General features: G+C 34.3%; 1 protein-coding gene across 1 annotated transcript in view; it reads right to left on the bottom strand.

Annotated features, from left to right (window-relative positions):
* Nucleotides 1-10,372: 10,372 nt before the first annotated feature.
* Nucleotides 10,373-22,605, bottom strand: part of LOC149088532 (uncharacterized) — an 88,414-nt gene continuing 76,181 nt past the window's right edge. The window contains exons 16-18 of the mRNA XM_089248060.1: nt 12,748-12,886; nt 11,898-12,052; nt 10,373-10,736 (exon numbers count right to left, since the gene is read on the bottom strand). Of these exons, the coding sequence (XP_089104186.1) occupies nt 10,496-10,736; nt 11,898-12,052; nt 12,748-12,886 (535 nt within the window). The 3' untranslated portion in view covers nt 10,373-10,495. The remainder of the gene's footprint in view (nt 10,737-11,897; nt 12,053-12,747; nt 12,887-22,605) is intronic.

Below are 22,605 nucleotides of genomic sequence, written 5' to 3' on the forward strand. Positions count from 1 at the left end.
GTTCACACTCCGGAAACACCAAGCTTCACTCAAAATTTAATGCTGTGTCATTGTTATAGTTTTTCTTGCCATTTTTTTCAAAAACGGAAATATGACGGCGCTCACTTACACTTCTTCATTCATCGGTTGCCTGTCAACGACTGGCACCTACTGCAGGCAGATAAAAATTCAAGCATGCGCATTAGGATCACCCACATACGTACACAAGACTATGCCTCCCTAGCTTCATTGGTTTAATACAAATACAAATACCACGCCACAACAGGCAAATTGCCCAACGAGGTGGCTGACTTAAGAACATCATGGATCCCCGAGCCATTTTTTGGAGGCCCTACCTATTACTGCTACACCACACATGCACCCCGCCCACACCCCCCCCCCCCCCGTGAAACCCCCAACGAATCGGTACATGCGGGAATGTGCGTGTACGTGTAGTGAAGTTTTTTTTTGTCTGTCTGTAATGCTTATTATGTGTAGTGCTGCCATCTGCCACCAGTTTTTCTAACTATAAGTGAAGTGTTATGATTGAATGATTTATCGTTGTAGGACTGTTGCTCCTGCACGAAAAAATATGGTCGGACACTATTTGAACAAACCTCGTGCATGCAACACCATCTATAGCAGAAAGCCTCCGCACGAAGTTCGCGACGTCACTGAAGGTGGTCATTTCGCCTATAGCCACTAGATATAGCAGGCCGACACCCGCATGCACCATCTTTACCCTTTTAATAATAGATGAAAGGCTATAGGTGAAATGACTTTCTTCAGTGACATCACGAGCTTCGCGTGGAGGCCTTCTGTTATATATGATGTTGGTATATGCCCTTCCCCCCCCCCTCCCCCCATTATCCAGAGGAACAAACACACAGCGTCTTATATTTTAAAAAAATTAATGGAAAATTAATGTAGGGAATCTCCGTTCGAAGGATGTGTTGGCGATGAATACAAATAGGTATTTCGAGTGTGTATTTAAATATGAATACAAATAGGTATTTTCAGTATGTATTTAAATATGAACATTGAATCTATTAGTGCTGAAATTCTTATCTTCTTATAGCTCCAACGGGTAGTTTCTGCCATTATCACAAGGGTATGTTTATCCAACATGGCAAACTTCCATCAATACAAACAAGGACAATGAAAAATACACGTCATATCTATATTTTATAAATAAAAAATGGGGGGGGGGGGAGAAAACTACAGCGTAGAGGCAAAAGTCCATTCACTCATTGCCATCAAAAAAGGGGGACGACGACTTGAAAAATAAAATAAGAATGTCCACCATGGGACTTGAGCGAAAAATGGACAAAGTTTGACATTTTCTTCTCCCTTTCCCCCCACTATGCGCAAGTATCCCTTCGGGGAATACCGGGCTCCACACACACAGCATAAAAGTCGTGGGAAAATATATAGACGAACGTCCACGATGACCACCACACACATGACCTGGATATATGATGACCAGAAAATACAAAAAAAAAAGTTAATATCAATGCTGTGATCGTGGTTCTCATACAGAGAATGAAGTTTGCTCCAGAAAACGGGACGATAAATAAAATATAAATACATATATATGGTTCAAAACTCTATAATAAATAATAATTCTCGCGTTTCCCCTCCAGAAAATTCCTGTTTTATTTCAAAATTTGGTGCAGGCATTAGAAAAAAATGGGCCATGATCTTAAGACGGCCCTGAATAGATGGCAGCCAAATAATTTAGAAATTTTCAGTGAGAGAATTTATGGCCTCTTATGAATGAATGTCTTGAGTAGTATCGATAAACTTGTAGGTGGCAGAAGGGTTCCGGGAAAACAAGAATTTTTGTACCAAGTACTGATCCACACATTTAAACTGTGCAGAAAATTACGGTACTTTGGACCACACTAATTTCAAAGGTCAGCGGGGAACTAATCTTCATCTCAGGGCTGCAACTAAATACTGTACTTGGTCCCTTTTTTAGTACCCGTGTGATGTTGAAGGAGCGGTCAGAGTGAATTCGGTGCCTTCTCTGGTTTGGCACACGGACCACAAGATCCACTTGCCCCCCCCCCCCCCCATAAATATGGCTCTGGTCTTCTTCAAAGGATTTTTTATTCAAATTTTTACATTAAAGAACGGGGTCTAATTTTTTGGTCAAGAAGCGCATAATTCTTTTACATTTCCAGGGTTTCAACTTTTTGTGATCCAGGGAACCCCTCTGCCGTTAAAATGGGGCCCACCGACCCTTTTACAGAATAAATAAGTTAATTGCTTTCTCGTCCAACTTCACGGACCGTGAAAACCTTTCCAAGGAACAATGTTATCCGAAAATATAATTTTGAAGAGTAACGCTCCTTTCACACGCTACGGATTCGTCCGTACGGAAGATCCTCAGCACGGAGATAATTCCGTTTTGCTTTATTACAGAGTAAGTAGCCTAGCTCCATACGGCTGAATGTCCGTAGTGTGTGAAAGCAGGTATTCAGTCACGTAGGCCACTGTGTTCTTGGAAATCCAAGCACGGCAGCACGACGGCGACTCGTCCGTATCATGTAAAAGTTGGGAAGCGTTATTTCAATCCCCAAAATTTTAAGGGATATTTTCTTTATTAGTGAGGAATAGCTCTACTAAAAACAAAATAACCGTAAACTGGGGCTACTTGACCCCAAGACAAAAAATGTTTTAAATCACTCCCAAGTCTGTTGTTATGCAAATATAGACATGATTCCACATCATCTCAATAGATAGTTTAGCGCCTCGGGCACTTTAAGTGACGCTATGTTCCTGCTCTGTTAAAAACCTATAAAACTTTCACCTTCACCTTTTTTTTTTACACACTGCAGTAACACGCAAGGTAGAGACACATTTACATTTCATATAGTGTCCTGAAAAAATAAGTTTCAGCTAGATAGAGAACCACCGAAACATTCTTGCAACTAAAATGCCTCTATGGGTTTTATTTTCAGATCTTAGGTGTCATTCAAGTATTGCGTCAGCATCGAGGGGGTTTCGGATTTGCTGACTTTTGATGACAAGGAGGGGAGTTTGAAGGTTGCTTACGTCATCAACCACCCCTTTTAGAAGATATGAAATATTCTAAGCTGCTGACGAAATTTTGCTGACAGGAGGGGGGGGGGCGAGGGGGTCAAAAATGGCTGAAAATCGGCTTACGTAATACTTGAATGGCCCCGTTACTTTACCCCCATTACCTATTTGAGTTATTTCATGGGAAATATAGCTTGGGTCCAAGTAACCAAAAACTTCAATAATTTATTCTTTATACATAAAATTAAAATTTTAGTTTGAAAAAACCTAGAATCTTAGAAAAATATCACAAAAGTAGTATAAATTAGGTAATCAGCATAATTTTTAAGGCTGTCCTTCAATAATAAATTTACAATAGAACCTCTCGATAACGGATACCCATGGGACCAAAAATTTTGTCCGCTAAGAGGGAGTTACGATATACAGTGGAACATCGTTTATACAGCTTTTGCATTTATAACACGTTTCGCTTCGGTCGCAATTTGGTTCTTATACATTTTAATTACTGTCAAAATGATACACCGGTGGTTATGAATTATCACCAATCGTCTCGATAAAATTAAATTTCACTATTCACCACTTTTACCGGCGATTATGCATAATTCTTGAATAAAGTTGGGAAGTCTAATAAACATGAAAAAAATTTATAAACTTTGTAAGCTATCTTTATCTTTTATTCATTTATTAAACCAATTATTTTTACCCACACATGATACGTGCACCACGCATATTTTTCAATAAAAATTAAATTAAGCATGAAGATAAAAACATTCATAAAAACCCTTGTCTCTTGTAATGTTGGCTTTCTTCACACGCTCAACAAACACTACATTACCATTTGAATTTACCATCATAGACTGGTAGTGTATAATTAATTGATGATTTATCATATTCGCCAACACGAGCTTGGCATTAAACAATCTTAGTTGAATATGATAAATTCTCGGTTTATGACCAAAAAATTAATACATTACAGTTTGGAAAAAATTCGAGTTCGCTATCGAGAATGTCCGCTAACGGGGAGTGAAATGCATGAAAGCCCTATTCCACGGGACCGAGAATCAGAAAAGTGTCCATTAACGGCGGTTCCAATGTACATAAATGTTAACTTTTTGGGGTCCAAGTCACTTACCTAAAATTCAGAGTATTTTCATTCCACAACAAAATCTGGGAAAGTAAAATTGAATTTAATGTGTAAATCACGCATCTAGATGCATATTGGAGAACACTACCAAGGATCTCTGGTTAAGAACCACACATGAATTTTATATACCTCTGACAATAAAGTTCTGTGAATGAAGTCAGAACGGCCGATATGGCAAACACTGACGAAGCAAAACGCTGCACAAGCGTAGCGGCAGGTATTGACCATCTGCCGCCACCGTTGTTCAGTTGAGCGTCGTTTGTGTTCCGTGAAAGACTTGTTTTGCAAAGTGCTTGTTTAGTGCGTTGGTTCTTAACTGAGAACAGGAAAATGAGCGAACAAAAGATTTAAGGTTTTGTTTTAAGCTTGGCAAGACACCGAAAGAAACTCCCGCGATGCTGGTACGTGTTTATGAAGATCAAGCACTGTCCATGAAGTGTGTGTACGAGTGGTTCGCCCGTTTTAAAGAAGGCCGATTTTTTGATAGTCAAAGCATTATCCACAAGGAATTTCTACCTGAGGGAACGACGATGAATGCTGCAAGGTACATTGAAATTTTGACCCGTTTCATGGAACGTCTACGAAGGGTACGACCTCAGTACGCACAACAAGGTTCATGGTTTCTTGTTCACGACAATGCTCGCCCTCACACAGCCAATATCGTCAAACAGTTCCTGGCAAAAAAAGGGGGTGGTGCAAATTGAACATCCACCATACTCGCCAGATCTCAATCCTCTAGACTTCTTCCTATTCCCACGACTCAAACTCGCTTTGAAAGGAAAGAGATTTGACGATATTCCTGACATCCAACGAAACGTGACGAGGCTTTTGAACTCCATCCCAAAAGAAGACTTCTTACAAAGTTTCCAGGACATGTATAGGAGATCTCAGCGGTGCATAGTAATGGGAGGTGACTATTTTGAAGGACAGTAAGGTAACTTTCGTTAACATTTCATCTACGTTAATGTTACAGGACTATTCACCGAACTTTATTGTCAGAGGTTGTATAATTATAGATTTTTTTTAAATTTTAACTAGCCATTCTGAAAATTAGTGTTGAGCAGAAGATTGAACATAACTTCTACTAAATACAAAATATTTGAGTGAATAGAAATCGTGAGGTTCACTTTCTACACTATAAAGTACAACAATATCATGAGTCCATATTAACTTTATTGGCTTACAAATTTATTTTCTTTTTCCGTACAAAATAAATGAAACCAGTTAAGAGACAAGACATCTTTGGTTAGTCAACTCACACAATATCAATGTAATAACATCTATTAAAAAAAGAGTAATAAATGCATATATTCAAACAGCAAAGATAATGATAATTAATAATAATAGCACCTTTGTTTCAAAAAAAAATTTTTTTAATACAAAAAGAAGTTTTTACCAAAAGAGAATAATTGTCTGGCAGTGTCAGTGTCCTTTTTGTTTTTCAATATTTAACATTAAGAAAATTTCAGACAAATCATTTTTGACTAGCATAATTTCAAGAAAAACCAATTCAACACTTACACTTTTTCCTAAATTAACATTTAACCCATAATGTTTATGAATAATATTTTTGAATTTCTGATGGAATATTTCAAATTACTGTAATGCGAATTATTGTCAAATCACTTAGAGATACACATCTGATTCATTCCAACGAAGAAAAAATCACAGTCACACAGCTGTCAAAGAATACACCATGAAAGAATAGGCGAGTCACATCTTCCATTCCATACCAGTGACAAAAAAATAATAAATCCACACATTTCAAACACAACTGGACACTATTCAGAGAGAAATGTCTGCGATAAAAATTACATTGTTAATATTATAATTATGTATTCATTTAGGCAAACAACATAGAAGTTGAGGATAGCTTTTTGAACACTTTTTTTGTTTTTAGAACAAAGCATTGAGTGGATTTTTACTTCACGAACTGAAAGCTAATAAATTCAGAAAGTTGAAGGGATACAAACCTACAGCACTGGTCAGAAGAAAATAAAGGAAAATAACACCGGTTAGAAAAAGAACTACATAACATGTAAAACAAGTTTTATCTAATAGACAAGAAATATATTTTGAAAGAGTTCCCCCCCCCCCTCCCGCCAAAGAAATTACAACTTCGAATAGTCCATAAACAATCAGATCAGTAAAAGCTAAGGGAAAGTAAAATTGTCCATTGGTCCATAATCACCACCATACACCGAAAATTATAAAAAGTACAAAAGTAAAAAAAAAAGAAAAGTGGAATGATATTATTGCATTTATATAAGAATGAATATCTGCATCTTATACGAGTGATTTTATTGAGACAAAAGAAAAATCAGTCAGTGAGACCATTTTGTCTCCAGTTTCTCGAAAAAGGGGAGAACAAATTCATAAAAACATAAATGAACTCCTGTCACAAAAGAAATATTTTTAAACTTCTAAAATAAAATGTATTTTTGTACTTTTTTTTTCTTCGAATTGACATCATCTTTGGCATTTAAAATCTTGTGACAGGTTGTTTCAATTGAGGAAGACTTTCAACAAACACAATTATTTTTTTCTTTGACCTCGCATTGATATACTAAAAGAAAACACCTTTTATGCAGTGCAACCATACACACACCATTCCTTTAAAGAAACATTGACAAAACAACTACAAGCATATCACAAAGTCACACCAAAAAAAAAAAAATACAAACCGTGTGGGAAAATAATTTGTTCTTTTTTCTAGGAGACAAAATCACAAAATATCTCATCCACTTACAGTGTATGAACTTTTTACATGTACTTGCTTTAGTTTGAGAAGAGAAAAAAAATAACTGATAAAATTTTAAACCAGAGATGGACGAAATTGAAGGAATTAAGTGCTGTATAAAAATCTGCGTAGAAAATATAATTTTTTTTTGCAAAAATTGCCGCCCTAAAATGCAAAGAATTCAAATACGACAAATTAAACTCTAATGATTGAAAGGATACAAAAAATATGTTCTGACTTTATCTGACAATACATTACCAGACTGTGCTCAGCAAAAAGCAAAGGAAAAAAGCTGAAAGACTCAAGTTCTCAAATTATCTGATCACTAACAATTCAAATTCACTTTTTTTATTGCTTCAAAAAAAAACAAAAATCATAGGCTTTGAAGTACTAAAAAATAAAAACTATCTCATCCCATACTCTGCATTACTTTGTCTTTTTACTCTTGCTGCTGTGACTTTTATCCAATAACTAACAAATTTACATAACTGTTATTGTCAATTTATAAATTTCTAGAATGGGGTTTCACAAGAACAAACCTCCCGCAATTCTCCCAAATACAAAATAAATAAAATATATCTATCACATACACACACACTTAAATGCTTAAACATAACACACACACATGTATGCAAAACATTCCACTTCACACTAACATTGACAGATTCACATGACACACACATACAATTAACTCACTATAACTGCATTTAAACATGCACACTTTTTAAATTCAAGGTATTTCTCAACACCACTTATCATAAAGTGATGATGAAAATGTGCAAAGACTTGTGACGTGTTCATAAGAAGAAAAAACTCCTCAAACACTTGGTCATGATGTATATATATATATTTCTAAGGATGAGAAAACTTATCACTGCTAAATATAATTTCTATGAAGGCACTGTATATTTATATAGAATATGACATATTTTTGGTGATGGGTGTGAGCTTATGAAATATTCTTTTGTCTTCATGAATACACACATCTTTTAACACACATACATTCACAAAAATTGTGCATTTACTCATACACACATTTACAGGCCATTGACAATGCCCTTAAGAGAAATCGTGAATCACTCAAATGAATCAATGGGGGTGTAACCCAAATGATAACCAATCAAAAATGATGATAAATGAATGGTCATGTCTAAAATGCTGCCAATGATAGGTTGCTCCAATGAACGTCATGAAGTATGTGCAAAAAATTGCCTCAAATTTCAGGAATTTGTTTTGTCCGAAACATAAGCCTAGCAATGCACATGAACAGAGAGAACCTAAGAGATGGAGCTATAATCTGTTTATCCTTTTTCGTTAACATAATTTGACGGACAAGAAACATAGATTTATTTGATGCTAATAAATATAAATAATATTTTATAAATAAATGTATATAAAGCTACATGAAATAAATATAACAGAAGGAAAAATAAATCCATAACATTAAAGATATAAATTTATTTTCGTCCCCATTACCCAATTAATATGGCAGATATTTCTATTTTTAAATTACAAAAATTTTCATCAGAAAAAAAGTGACAAATGTCAAACAATCTTGACAAAGCATAGTATTATTTTTTTATGGAATATTCCATGGGTATTATTGACGATCAACACAATCAGGACACTTTATACACAAAGTATTAATATTATGTGCATCAGTGATTTATGACATTCCAGAAATTTAAAATGTTTTTTTTGTTTGTCACAGGTTTTCAATTTGAGTCAAATATATGTCAACAGTTGGGAGCTCAATTATAGTTAAAAATACATTTACTCATAAGAATCAGCTAAGTAATGTTTAAAAATTTTAACAATGTAGACTACATAGTATTTACCATGTTTTTATGTATCACAGTTATGAATCTCGTTAACTTTATGCATTTGGTGAAAAATTTATGCATTTTAAAACAATCTTCAGCGTTTGCTGACTTGCCTCAATGAACTTTTTCGGAAATTTATTCATTCTTTCACAGATACCAGGAACATTTTTTTGCCTAGAGTAATGCCATATTCATGGAAAATGGGGAGGAAATGAACAACACAGCAAAGAAATACATATAAATAAATAATTTAGCACTAACAGTATATGGAATTGCACATATATATATATATATATCATCTTTTTTTTTTCTCTCTTTATCTAAAATAAGTGTATAATGTTATTTTGAATTTGTGATAGCCATTAAAATTTTCAGGTACTTGAGTTAACTACTCTAATATCTTGAATCAAATAGCCAGACTTTAAATGAAACAAAAAAAAATGACTCTTCATATTTGAAAATGAATATACCTGATGTATCCAGCTTATATAAGTTAGATATACATAATTTATTTGGCACAACTGTGCAATAAATGCATGAATGATAGAACACATTTCGAAAAATTTTACTATCACCCCCAAGCATGCACAATTTTTCCCTAAGGCTCATCTAAGAACACTTATGGAGAAAAATTACACGCCCTTTCATCTTCTTAAATGAACATCAATGTGTATTCTGGTTATTTCTGTAATAAAAATCAAGCCTTTCCAAGGAAATACTACAACACATCTTGGGTTCTTATTCATTTATACCAACTAGTTATTTATACGAAATTATAAAATGGATTGGTTTTTTTCCTCCCAATAATCATACAACTAAATATCTGCTATCAATGCTCTGTATACAATGGAGCTGCTCTTGCAAATAAAAAATCAAATAAGCTTGTTATGAAGTAAAGTTTCCGCAATACAACTGCCATCTGCTCTGCCATACAAATACATCTTTTTTTTCTCTAATCACAATGCAAATACCATGTGCACTCATGAATATTCATTACTTAAATCATTTTTGTGTAATGCAATATGCAAGCATATTATATAGCATGAATATTTGTGAGCATTGCCAAACCTGCCAATACAACAATCATATGCATCCAATAGATATAACTACAAAGAAACACAAGGTTTACATGATGACAACAAGTTATTTCTGAAATGTTCAACAATTTAACATTGTGAAACCATTGGATCAAATACAAACCTCAACCGATTCCTAATTACTTCTCATCTTGAGACAATGTTCACTTGCAATAAATGAGAAAATGTTGTAAGAAATAATTGTATCTTGTTAATTCAAGGACGGATGAATGACAATTTTATTCATCACATTGGGGAAAAATAACTAATTTTAACATTTACCAGTGAATTTCCAAACTTTATACTCACATGGTAAAAATTATGAATTTACCAAGCAACTGATATTGTTTCATTAAATATATCTAATTAGTTATGTGTGAGTACTTTAGAATCAATTCTTCCTTGAACTATAACAAAACTGGTATCGTCCACATAACTTTTCCAATAAGATTTACAATAATTCTTACAACATTTTCCCAACAATTAAACTACTTTTTCATACACATACACCTTATATGAAAACAATAATGCAGTATAAATTGCACACCAAGAGAGTATAAAGCCATCTAGGTTTGCACAAGCTTAAAAATGATGAGACACACAATTTGCATAATATGCAGCATATAATCAGCAAGTATGAATAATGAATTGAAGATATAAAATGGCATAACAATTTTTTTTAATCCATTCAAACTGGAGGTTGGCCTTGGTAATAACGTAGCTGTGGGAAAACAGAAAAATCTAAATTATTCATATTCTCACAACTTTGTGGCTCCAACAAATAGGAAAGGCAAAATGATATGATAAGAACAACATGTAACGGCATAGATGCCCAAAGCACTCGCCGAAATCGAGATTCTTTTTTGATATCTTCAGTTTGCACAATATCATTATATGCACGGTTTTCTGTGTTATTTGCCTTGTCACACCTGAACAATGAAAGAAAGAAAGAATTGCATGAATTCATCAAACAAAGTCCAAAAAACCATGGAAACAAACTTTGTCTTCAACAGTATAATATCAAATCATAACTTGACACTTCCAAGAAACACAATGTAAACTAAAAAAAATAGTTTTAATTCATGGAATAACTGACATAAGCATGAAAAATATGTTAGAGCAAAACCAACCAGCACATCAATATTTAGAATTAATGCCATTTTATGTCACAGAAAAATCTCTAAGGAAGGTGGATGGACACAAAATGTTTCTATCATTAGAAAATCTGAGCAATTTTGCTTTTCCTCTTTGGACCAACAATCTCTATATGTAATGTACCATTTTAACGTGTATAAAAACCCATCCCCCCTCGATTTTTTTTGGGCTTAAAATTAAAAAAGTTTTCAAAAATAATTATGTTAAGATTAAATTAAAGGAACCATTAAATTAAATCACTCTCATCTGATACTTCACAATCACCAACATCAACTAGTTCATTTTCATCATCAGTCACTTTCATTGTAAATTGCAAGAAATTGAGTAATTTGTTAGTATCTATAACACTATCCATGTACAGGAACCACCTCCCTATTTTCAGAAATTATTTTTTTGGCAAAACAGAGTTCCTTTTACACCTTATAAATATAAACAAATTCAGAATCTCAAATTGACAAATTAGAAATAAAACAAAAAAGAGCAGTTAGTTGGATGGGGTTTTAGAAAAAGTGAAAAATATGAATGAATAATTTGTTTTGTTATAACAGAGAATGTATTTTTTCTTGAACATTAAGTGAATTAGGTTTTAATAATAAATTTTATACATTTTCGGACTGTTATGCCCATGTTCCAGAAGCCTGGAACATGGATGGCATAACAATCCAAAAGGTATAAAATTCATTATAAACTCTGGCCGTGAAAGCCTGCCTTCACATTACATTTTGTTTTAAACTTGCTGCATGTAAGCAGTCAGTTTAATTGAAGTGGACAAATATAATTTGCAGCAACAGTACCTGGAATTACATAAAAATTAGAAACCATTATTTTCAATAAAAGCTATATGAAATAAAGTTAAAGAAATTAAATATGCATTAAAAAGACAAAGAAACATGCAGTGAACTCTAAATAACTGAGAAACAAATGATGAGTCGTACTTAATTTTTCCATCAATATGCTCAATTAGTGGCAAGAAATTACTGATAGCAAGATCTGCTCCACTGATTTCAGTTTTGCATTTAGAACATTTCCCCAAATCGACTGTGTTGGGTACAATCTTGTTGATTCCAATGGGAACTTGATCATCATTTTTCTGTTAAAAAGTAAAATGGATAAAAAAAACCACTATAACAATACTATTTAAATATGTTATTCATAATAATTTGTAATTATACAAAATATATATTCTTATTCTTGTGTAGAGTGTAATATAAAAAGTACAATTTAAAAGTAGTTTGGAATGTGCCTGACAGATTATTCACTGCACCAGAAATATCAAGTGCATGGCAGATGCATTATACTAAACAGAATGTAGATGATCTTATCACTTAAAACCAGCAGGGTAATATACTTGTTCGGAATTCACGTGGGAATACTTAAAACACTGTATATAAATATCTGGATTAACACTCTGAATTTCACAAACCTTAAAATTTTTTAACAGAAGCCCCCCCCCCCCCCTTTTTTTTGTGCAGTTTTTGATTGTGTCAACTCACATGTGAAATGGTGGTCAGTGGAATGAAACGGTGCATCAGCTATTGACATACCAATATGATAATAATAATGGCCAACGTTTATTCATGACTCCCCAGAGCAGTTCAACTAAGAGTATCTTCAAAAAACCTTTATCAAGGCTGCTGTGGTGCACAGTTTGAGAATCTGACATAATGAATTGATCAACTGAAAAGGAAACTAATAAATAGAAAAGTGATCTCCTGAGGAAATATGAGGCCAGAGTTTATATTATTGATAAGTATAATATAGCTGTTAATAAATTCAGAAACTAACTTTAAGCTTGTGTAATTTTTCACCATTTCCTGAACTCTGAAATTTCAAGGGAGTTTCCAAATTGCTTTCCAGGGCCCTTTCAGTGCAATCTGACAGGCGTGACTGAAGAGACTGGAGCTTTGTCAACTGTGAACTGCTCCTATGGGATTGTAAAAAAAATACAAAATCAGCAAAATTCATGATTTTATGCATGAAATACATCTGATTTTTATAACAGGAAAATTTGTCATGGGTATTTTATTCCTGCCAGAGAAAGAACTTTAAAACTGTTAACTGGATATAACAATAATTTCCTAATTAATCAAAAATATAATAACATTGCAAGTTTGTGATGACTTTTAAAAAGATTAATTAAGAGATTTAAAAAGTTTTATCTTTTAGGTTCTTAGCAAATTTTTAGCAATTTTTGACCCCCCTCCCCATCAGCAAAATTTTGTCAGCACTGCTCCCCCCCCCCCTGCTCCTAACGCATATTGGTGAGATCAGAAACGTACATGGAAGGGGGTATAGGGAGCTCGTGCACCTTCCCCCCAGATGAAAAAAAAACTTTTAATGTAAAAGACATTTTTTAAAAAAATTTCAAAAGAAAATACCTTTATATGTTATTACAATTGATGTCTGTTAATTTCAACGCTATTTGAAGGGTAAGAACTCAAAATTTCTCTAAGAAATTCATTGTGACCCACCCTTTAAGCTATGTATGGTAAACCCTTGACCCGCGGACCAAATATAGCCCTGATGGTTATCTGATGGGTTATCTATGGGTTACAACCTCAAACCCAATTTTGTAAAAATTAACTAAGAGGCACATTTACAGATCGCTTAAATGACCTGTGGTACATTTTCAGATCACTGAAATAGGCCTGTGACACATTCATAAATCACTTAAGTAACGCGCAACACAGTTCTAGAACACTTAAACGATCCGTGGCACATTTAGAGATCCCTTGAGTGACATGTGGCACAATTTTTGAGCACTTAAGCAGTCCCCCCCCCAGTATGATGGTGGGGGGGAGTCACTTAATTAATCTTACATCACTCAAGTTACCCATGGAACATTCCCAGATTACTTAAGTGATCTGTGGCATTATTACAGATCACTTGAGTGATGCGTTGCACAGTTCCAGAGCATTCAAGCAGCCCGGACACATTTCCTGAGTACTTGAAGGATCCGTGAAACATTTAGAGACAGCTGAAGTGGCTCTGTAAGGGATTTATCATTAGGGAGAATGTTAGTTTATGTGCCTACAAACTAGCGAAAGATTTTTCTCGTTTTTGGCGAACTGAGTAAGATGCCATTAGGAATATTTCATATTTTCATAAAGGGTGGTTGATGACATAAGCATCATCCAAACCCCCCTCCCTTGCGATCAAAAGTCAGCCAAATCAGCCCATAGACGCTGACGTAATACTTCAATGGCCCATTAAAGCAAAATTTGAAAATTCATTTCGTATTTTTAAAAAAAAACTTACTTATTAAAACCTTTAAAAAGACCATACTTATCAGGACAAACTAGCATGCAAGAAAAATGTGTATATTTAACAATGCATTTTCAAAAAAAAAAATCCACAAATATTTATACTTTTTAAGTTCCAGAGTTGGTAAAAAAAACAAAATACCAGGTTTTTTTGGTTTAAACTGGTTCTTTTGCTTTAAGTAATATTAGCATTAAAAACAATAAAATTTGTGAAAAATCATTCAAAATTCTAATAATTAAAATAAAATGTTTATGTAATTAACACTATTCCCATATTAATTAATCAATAAATATTTCATACATTTTAATGCAATAAATAATGCAAAATAATTTTTTGCAATTTAATGATTTTTTGCTTAACTCAATGGATTACTTTGTGTGTGTATGAAAATTCTTTTAATGTTAATCATATAATAAAAAGATGTTTTTTCTCCAGTTACTTTCAATATGCTTAATTAGGAAGCTATTTTACAAAAAATATAATAAAAATTAGGTGAATATAATGTATTTAATGAAGCATGAATAATGCAGATTAATTAGCAATGATTTACAATATACAAGGTGATTATAACTAAGGATCTGATTTCAAAACACTGTAAAAAAATAACAATTGTCAGAATGACTTGAAAACTGACATGAATATTCCTGAAAAAAATGGAATTTTATATGGTAAAGGGGGGGAAAAATACTAAAAAATGTAAAATTAATGACATTATCCAACACCAACACTTGGGAAATTTGCTTGCAGAATGGAAATGATAGCCAGTCATGGCGAAATGACAACTTAATTATAGCATTACACGATTTCATAATTCATGGAAACATCACAAAAAACAAAGTAATTGAACAAATAACTACAACTTAGTCAAGAAATGTTAAATATGTTGTCCACCATGTTATGGCTATGAGACAACAGATCAGAGTATGCCATGGTCGTGATGTGGATGCGCTTGCAATTCATCTTTACTGAACCAAACGCGCCTGCGCGTTAATATTCCTAAGGAGCTTCTAACATATAGGGAATGAGCTGGAGACTGTATTTCACCAATGGCATCATAACATTTTGAGGTGCCCCCCCCCCCCACAACCAGAAGTTAGAAGTGTTAAGTTGCATCCTGTTATTGTCAAAATGGGTCTTCAGCAGCTGCTTTGCTGGTATTGCAATGTGCATCTCTTGATAGAAGTTGTCTATCCATACACTGATGCCGTGGAAGTGCTGAAATGATGCAGTTGCACAAAATAGATTATACTGCTGGCCAAATACAGCATCATCTACTTGCACATTTTGCAATACTTGCACTTTTTTCCCTTTTGCGAAAGAAATTTCCATTGCTTCAGGAGTATCTATGTAAATTTTCAAGTCATTCTGACCAGTAGTTATATATATTGTATAGTTTTGGAATCAAAACTTTAATTATAATCACTTTGTATATAGCTGATTATTTTTCATAAATTTGTTACTACTACACAGTAGAACCTTGATTAACTGGGCTTAACCATGAAAGTATAAAAAAAACTTGAATATTAAGGCTGGGTGGTATACAGTGTGAGATGTGCTACTTCTTATGGGAAAGAAAATTAAAATGTCTGTGAGGTAATGTAACTACTAGTACACTAGTCTTTGTCCTTTAGGGACAGCTGGTGTCTTTATTGGATTACAGGACCACCTGCCCCTAGCATGATGGTGTCACTACTGTTGCTGCTTCTTTTTGTGAAGGGAAAAAGAAATCCTGAGATAATACACCACTACATTTAGATATGTGATGCAATTCATATTCTTACTCATGAATTTGCTTAAGATAGGGCCTAGAGCATCAGAATGTAGCCAAAGGTTAGAAAATGTGGTAAAAATGAGAAATTTTGGCTTCTGTATATAACTTCAAATAACTAAGATATTTCATATGAAAAAAATATATATATTCAGGCCACTTTTATGAGACTTTTTGAAAAACAACCACTTATACCATCTTATGCCATTTAAAGATATACCATCAGAATTAACCCCGAGAATATAAAATGTGGTAAAAATGAAAAATTTTGGCTAATAAAAAACCAATATTATATTTTTCAAGGGAAAAAATTATATTTAGGCCACTTTTATTTGATTAAAACCAAGGTTTAACCCAAACAACCTTGTTAAGTTCATTAATTAAAACCAGGAATGATTAAACAAGTGATGAAATTTTGTGATTTGAGAGAGCTGGTTTTGTAAAACGAGATTGCTTATTTTTTTAAGCATTTAAAAATAGCAAGAATAAAAATTAGATTATTGATACTAAACCCTAATCATTACTGATCAAAATTTTTCTCCTTTGACATATACTTAAACACACAAAAAGGTATCATTTACATTAAAATATATTCATACATCTTACACACTGATGCTATACTTGGGAGGGGAAAAAATCTAAATGAGAAACCATTTCAAAATATATATAATACTATAAAAACAATAAAAGGATAACAAAAGCAAAAAAAAAAAAAGTATAAACCCCCCTTTTCAAGAAAAACAAAAATACCCACACTTCTCCCTTTCACACTGATGTGGTTACTCAGTCCCCAAAAGAATTCAAGTCAAGCAACAACTTTACAATTGCCTCTAATTTACCCAACCTGGGGGAAAAGAAAAAAACCCACCACAGCATAAAAAAACTAAAAAAACAGAATTTTCCTTTTTGTTCTCCCTGCACAAGTAACTTACTTGTGGGTTAGTTAGCCAATTCAATGGAATTAAAGTTCTTCCAATACCTGGAGCAACTCTGTGTTTGGTGTGGGGATAAAAGAAAGCTTATAAAAAAAAAAAAAAAAAACACTGTGGGAGAACAAAGGACTTTCTGAAACTTGATTGTGAAGTCCCAATGTGAACAGTTGCAAAGACAGATTTTGGGCAAAACAGAATAAGTTAGTAAAAAAACAATGGCGCAAAAATACAAAAGTTGGGGGAGGATATAAACAAAAGCAAACAAAAACTAGTAAGTGAAACTGTTTGTAGAGGGTGGAAGAGAAGTAAAAAAAGAGGAGACTGAAAATTTCAGGAAAGAGGAAAAGATTATTTGGTTTTTAGGTTTTTCTTTTGAAGGGAAAATGAACAGACCGGCGAAGTACCGCTCAGGCTGAGATATCTTTCTTTCTGAGTATTTGTTTTAATTAAAAGCCAAATGAATTTAGTTCCATCCACAATCACAAATATTGATATCTTTATTAAAATTATGCATTATTTTTTTATTAAAATCCAAGTTTTTGGAGCATCCCCCCCCCCAAAAAATAAATAAAATTGAACTATTGTTGAATCATTTTATAATTTCGGAAAAAAACTATGACGTCATTTTGGGTTTTTTACGATTTCCGCTAAAGAAAAATCGACATTATAATTTTTGTGCGAAGTTTCAGTGAATAAAAAAAATGAATTTACTCAGAACATAATTTTCGAGTGAAACGGCGGTAAATTAGCGATAAAATTTAGGTGAGCGAAATAACACGGGTTTCAATTACAAAATGAAGAATTCGATCTTTCCCACATTTTAAACCCAAAACCTAAGCACATAAAATCCGTAAACTTAACGGCCGAATGAACTAGGTATATTATCGGTCTATTAATGAATTGAATTGTTTCGTTGGATTTCAATATTTCATTATCATTCTTCGGATCGATATGCACAGTTCCGATTTTTTTTCCAAAGTCAAAATAACAAAAGAAAATATTATTTGGGGGAAGTGTTTCGGGATTTTTCACAAAAGAGATAAGAGGATGGAAACTTCTCTTTACCTGACGCTAAGCAAATCAGCAAAACGTTCGAACATTGCGGATATCAAGTAGGCAAAAAAACAAGGTTTTCGACAAAAATAAAAAGTGTGTAATGAACTTGGTTCAACACACCAAGTAGTTCAATAAGTCCAAGAACAAAAAATAAGCACGGTTTACTGTTTTCGAAGGCGAGAAATAAAACAACGTCGTTTGGCATTGAAGACATCACAGTTTTGTTCCGAATGAAATGAAAAAAAACACTAAAAACCGACGGCAAGGAAGTCATCAAAATAGCGTTCGCCTCAGAGCGTTTATGGGTACAAAAATTTCCCTACTTGTACACACAACAGATGGGGTAAACGAGCTTGAGAGAGAAGAGAAAAAAAAACTTTTTTTAACCCCTCCCTCTCATGGCATGCCAAAGTAAAAAAATTCAAAAAAAAAAAAAAAATACGAGGAAACCCTCATTTTCTCTCTCGTCCCTTGCTCTTGCACACTTACCAGACACGTAATTCTGTCTCTGGTAGTGAACCTACAACGGCAAATGTACAGAACCAATGATTTAATGACAAGCAGTGTTTGTCTCACGGAATGTAAAGATGGCATTATTCGAGTCAAGTATTCACGATACGCTATGATTCAGTAGCGATAGCACTAGCTGCATAATCAAATGAGAAATTCCCAATGGTATATTGAAAAAAAAAATTCAACACTTTAAGCTCTTCATCGGAATAAATTCTTACTTCACTTCGTAACTGGAGTTCTTGTTAACTCATCGTCATTACGAGCGAACCTAGAAAATAGTTTTCTTTGCTAACTACAAATTAGCATTTCTAACTCTACCGATCAAGGATTGATGAACTTGAAAAAAATCGTTAGAGTACACAAACTAATGAAAATCCTCGAGTTTGAAAATAGGTGCAAAGAAAAGTCGAAATGTGCGAATGGATACGGTTACGAACACACGAATGCGTGCGAGAGCGTCCAATCCGTGATAATCTATCCAAAAATAGTGGTGTGGAGCGGGAGGGGATGTCATCGACACACACAAACAATTTCGAACAGCAATTACATCATTTCGCCAGTCTGGTACCAAAAACAAAAGAATGTATTCATACAAGAGGAGTATTGCTAGATTTATCTTAAACGAGATCTATGGTAGTACCTAAAACTCACCATTCCACGTTTTCTATCGAGATATGAGCTGTTAGGTATGTCCACTCTCTGAGAAAATCACGCAACATGTGTCTGCAGCCAAGGTTCCGCGATTATCCACAGACAGTTGCGCAAAAAATTAAGGTAGTTTACGATTTCTCGTAAACCGAAACCGCTCGTACGATGACGTCAACACAGGATACAACTAGGAAGTCTAGAAATCCTAGCGGGCTCATAACTACGAGTGGCAACCCTTGAGTGAGCCCGGTAATGGCCGACGATACCTCGGAAATCGTTAAAATTTTTCTTACTTCACAAAAAGGAGCATATCTATAGTAGGAGTCCAAGTGCCAGTTTTAAAAACAGAAAATAATAAATCGAAAAAACGTTAAGAAATAATGGTTTAGAATAGCTTGTATGTATAACAGCGACTGCGTAGCTATCACCGAGCACTGTGACGTCATCATTATCACTTGATCAGCTCGCTTGTATCTTTATAGACGCTATATCCACTGGAAAAATCCAGGCCGATTCATCATTCGCCATTAATGCGCAGTTTGACGTTAGGCCTGTATTACACTATAAAAGTTTGATAAAAATTGTTTTATAAAACTTGAAAAATTCAACCAATAAGTACATCTGTTACATTCGAGCGAACTTAACTGATGCGCTTATTGGTTGCATTTTCCAAGTTTTATGAACGAACTTTTATCCAGATTTTATAATGTAATCCCGGTCTTAGTATTATCGCTACAGCCAATAACTATTCTCTATGCCGTTTTATTTAACGATTTGACGTCACTTTGAGCAGAAAACTGGTTTTCTACCGTCGATGAGCCCGCTAGGGTATATACTCGCAGTACTCGCAGCCACTGAAACCCATGCTTTTAAACTTGGCCCATCATCAACCATTAATGTGCAATGTGACGTCAGTATTATCGCTGCAGCCAATAGATGTCCCTTATGCTAATTTTTTGAACGAAAATTAGACGTCACTTACCACACAAAACTCTCCTCCCATGAAAAAAATTAAACCACTTAGTCCGAATAGGACCCAAAAACAGTCAGCTAGGGTAATAACGTCGCCTTCGTAATGGAATGCGCAGATTGGAACGCAATTTATTTGTGAACTGCACGCGCAGCCTCCGGTGGGGGAGTATGTGGCGTGGGAACGATTTTCGACCCGGCACAGAAATTGTGAAGGTTCCCCCTTTGAGCCTTGCAAACAATTGACATCAAAGAATGCATGACCATGCATTCACTCATTGATGGCACTTGTTTGTATTGGTGTGTACTATCACCAAGTTTTTCCCATCTTTTCTGAATCACCCTGTATATCTGGGGAAAGTCAGCATTAAAAACATAATAAAATTAAAAGAACACGAATGCTGGAAAATATCTGTACAAAAATACAAACAATGAAACAAAAAAATAGTAAAAAATCAGAATAGATGATAGTTTGAAATTACAATAGAACTTCGATTATACGGGCGGGGACTAACTAGGCAGCGGATTAACCGTAAACGGAAATTTTAATTTCCTATCAAACTCCCACGATTCGTGGTTCGCGACGCGGGTTAAGATATGTAATTAAAGTAAAATATAATAAAAAGTCTTTGTTGGACATAACCAAAGCCTCCTAGTAGTATCTAGGAGGCTTTGACATAACCCGCCAAATGCACGTCGGCAACCGCAGCCGACGTGAGGAAAATCCCGTACTTTTTCGAAAATTTCAAAGGAAGACGCTTGGTGGGGAGAAAAATTCAGGGAATGGGTATAAATAGGTTCTGTGTTTGCTGTAGGACCGTCTTTTGCCTCTTTTTTCTCTTGGCCTCTTTTTTTTTTTTTTTTTTTTTTTTTTGACACCTTATTTCTTGTTTGGAACTTTTTCCCCATATTTTTAGTTGCACTTAATTATACTTATTTATACTTTTGTCAGTTGACCGTGCGGACCAGTTTGCTGTAGATCAGTACATATTTATTGTCTTGTATAAAACATGCAGTGGAGCAATGCCATAATTTTCGAATTTTTGGAACTTTTATTATCTTTTACTTTAACTATCTTACCCTGCGTCGCGAACCACGAATCGTGGGATCCCCGCTTATCCGTGTTGTTAGTGGGGGGTTTTTTTTCATTGATAACGTATAGGTACAGTCCCACGAGAGTTTACTAGGGGACCCTTGGATAAGATAATAAAAGTCTTTGTCGGGGTCCGCGGTCACCTCGGGGAAGCAATAATTTTTCTGGTTTTCAATACAAAGGCAGCGGAACGAGAGTCTTCCTTTGAAAATGACCGAACAAGTACGGATTACTTCCCGCCGGCTCTGGTTTTTGCGGTTTACGTCCAACAAAGACTTTTATTATCTTTACACTTTTATTAACTTTAATTATTTTACCAAGGGTCCCCTAGCACACTCTCGTGGGACTGTACCTTAACATTTTGTGAAGGTGGTAATCAAAACAAACACTTCCATTTCCGTAGAACCAGATTTCTTCATTCTTTTGTAGAACTCCCCTCCCCATTCTCAGCGATCCCATATCACGTGTTGAAACGGCGGCCCTCCATATGCACACATAAGGACAGGACATTGCCATGGGGGGCGATCGCATTTGAAGATGAACAACAAATTACAGTTTACAGTGGATGCCGAAAGGGGACTCTTCATGTATAGGTAGAAATTACTGCGGTTTTTTTAGCAACTGAATGATAAGGCCGCATTAGTGAAGCCCAGTATGACAGTATTATGGTTTTAACTGTTTATAACTATATTTTAGTAATGTGGAAATAAGAGTAATTTCACCTTAGATTTATTTCGACGGATAATGATATATACACCGGATAGTCATATCAAACAGGTAAAATACATAAATACAGTCGACACTCGGATTTACGAACACGCTTTTTTATTACAAACTACTACTCTGTCCTGAACGTATTGCCAGAGCTAATGTTAACACTAGAACCGCGGACTGGGTCAAATTGACCCAAACTGTGAAAAAACGGTATTTCATAGCGAAAAAACAGGAATTTATTTTTGGTTCCTGGGTTTTTCCTTACTCTTGCTTAATTGCGTATTCATAATGGAAAATTATATTTTTTTATGAATATATAATGGGCTTCAAAATTAGCTAAAAAATGATGTAATTCAGTAAAAATAAGACTTAGTATACATTATTTACTATATTCAGTCCAAAAACATTTTTCAGTAATCTTATAATAGGACAAATAAGCGTGTCAAATTGAATATGAGAAAGTCGATAATATGATTCCGTCAAATAAGTATTGATTTCTTACTGATAAGTGGAATTTATAATGAGCAGTTGAGCAAATTTATTTTATATTATTCTTGCACATTCATCGCATGTTGAAGTTGCACATCCCATGCAAAAATTAGCAGTTTTGTTTACACGTTTTTATGTTACCTGACACATCAGATCGTTTATTTTTATTTATTACTATTAATAATTAATTAATTTAT

Source organism: Pholcus phalangioides, unplaced genomic scaffold, assembly GCF_987345545.1.
Source record: "Pholcus phalangioides strain wild (caught in Gottingen) unplaced genomic scaffold, Ppha-v1.0 ptg000003l_1, whole genome shotgun sequence".
Lineage (NCBI taxonomy): Eukaryota > Metazoa > Arthropoda > Arachnida > Araneae > Pholcidae > Pholcus > Pholcus phalangioides.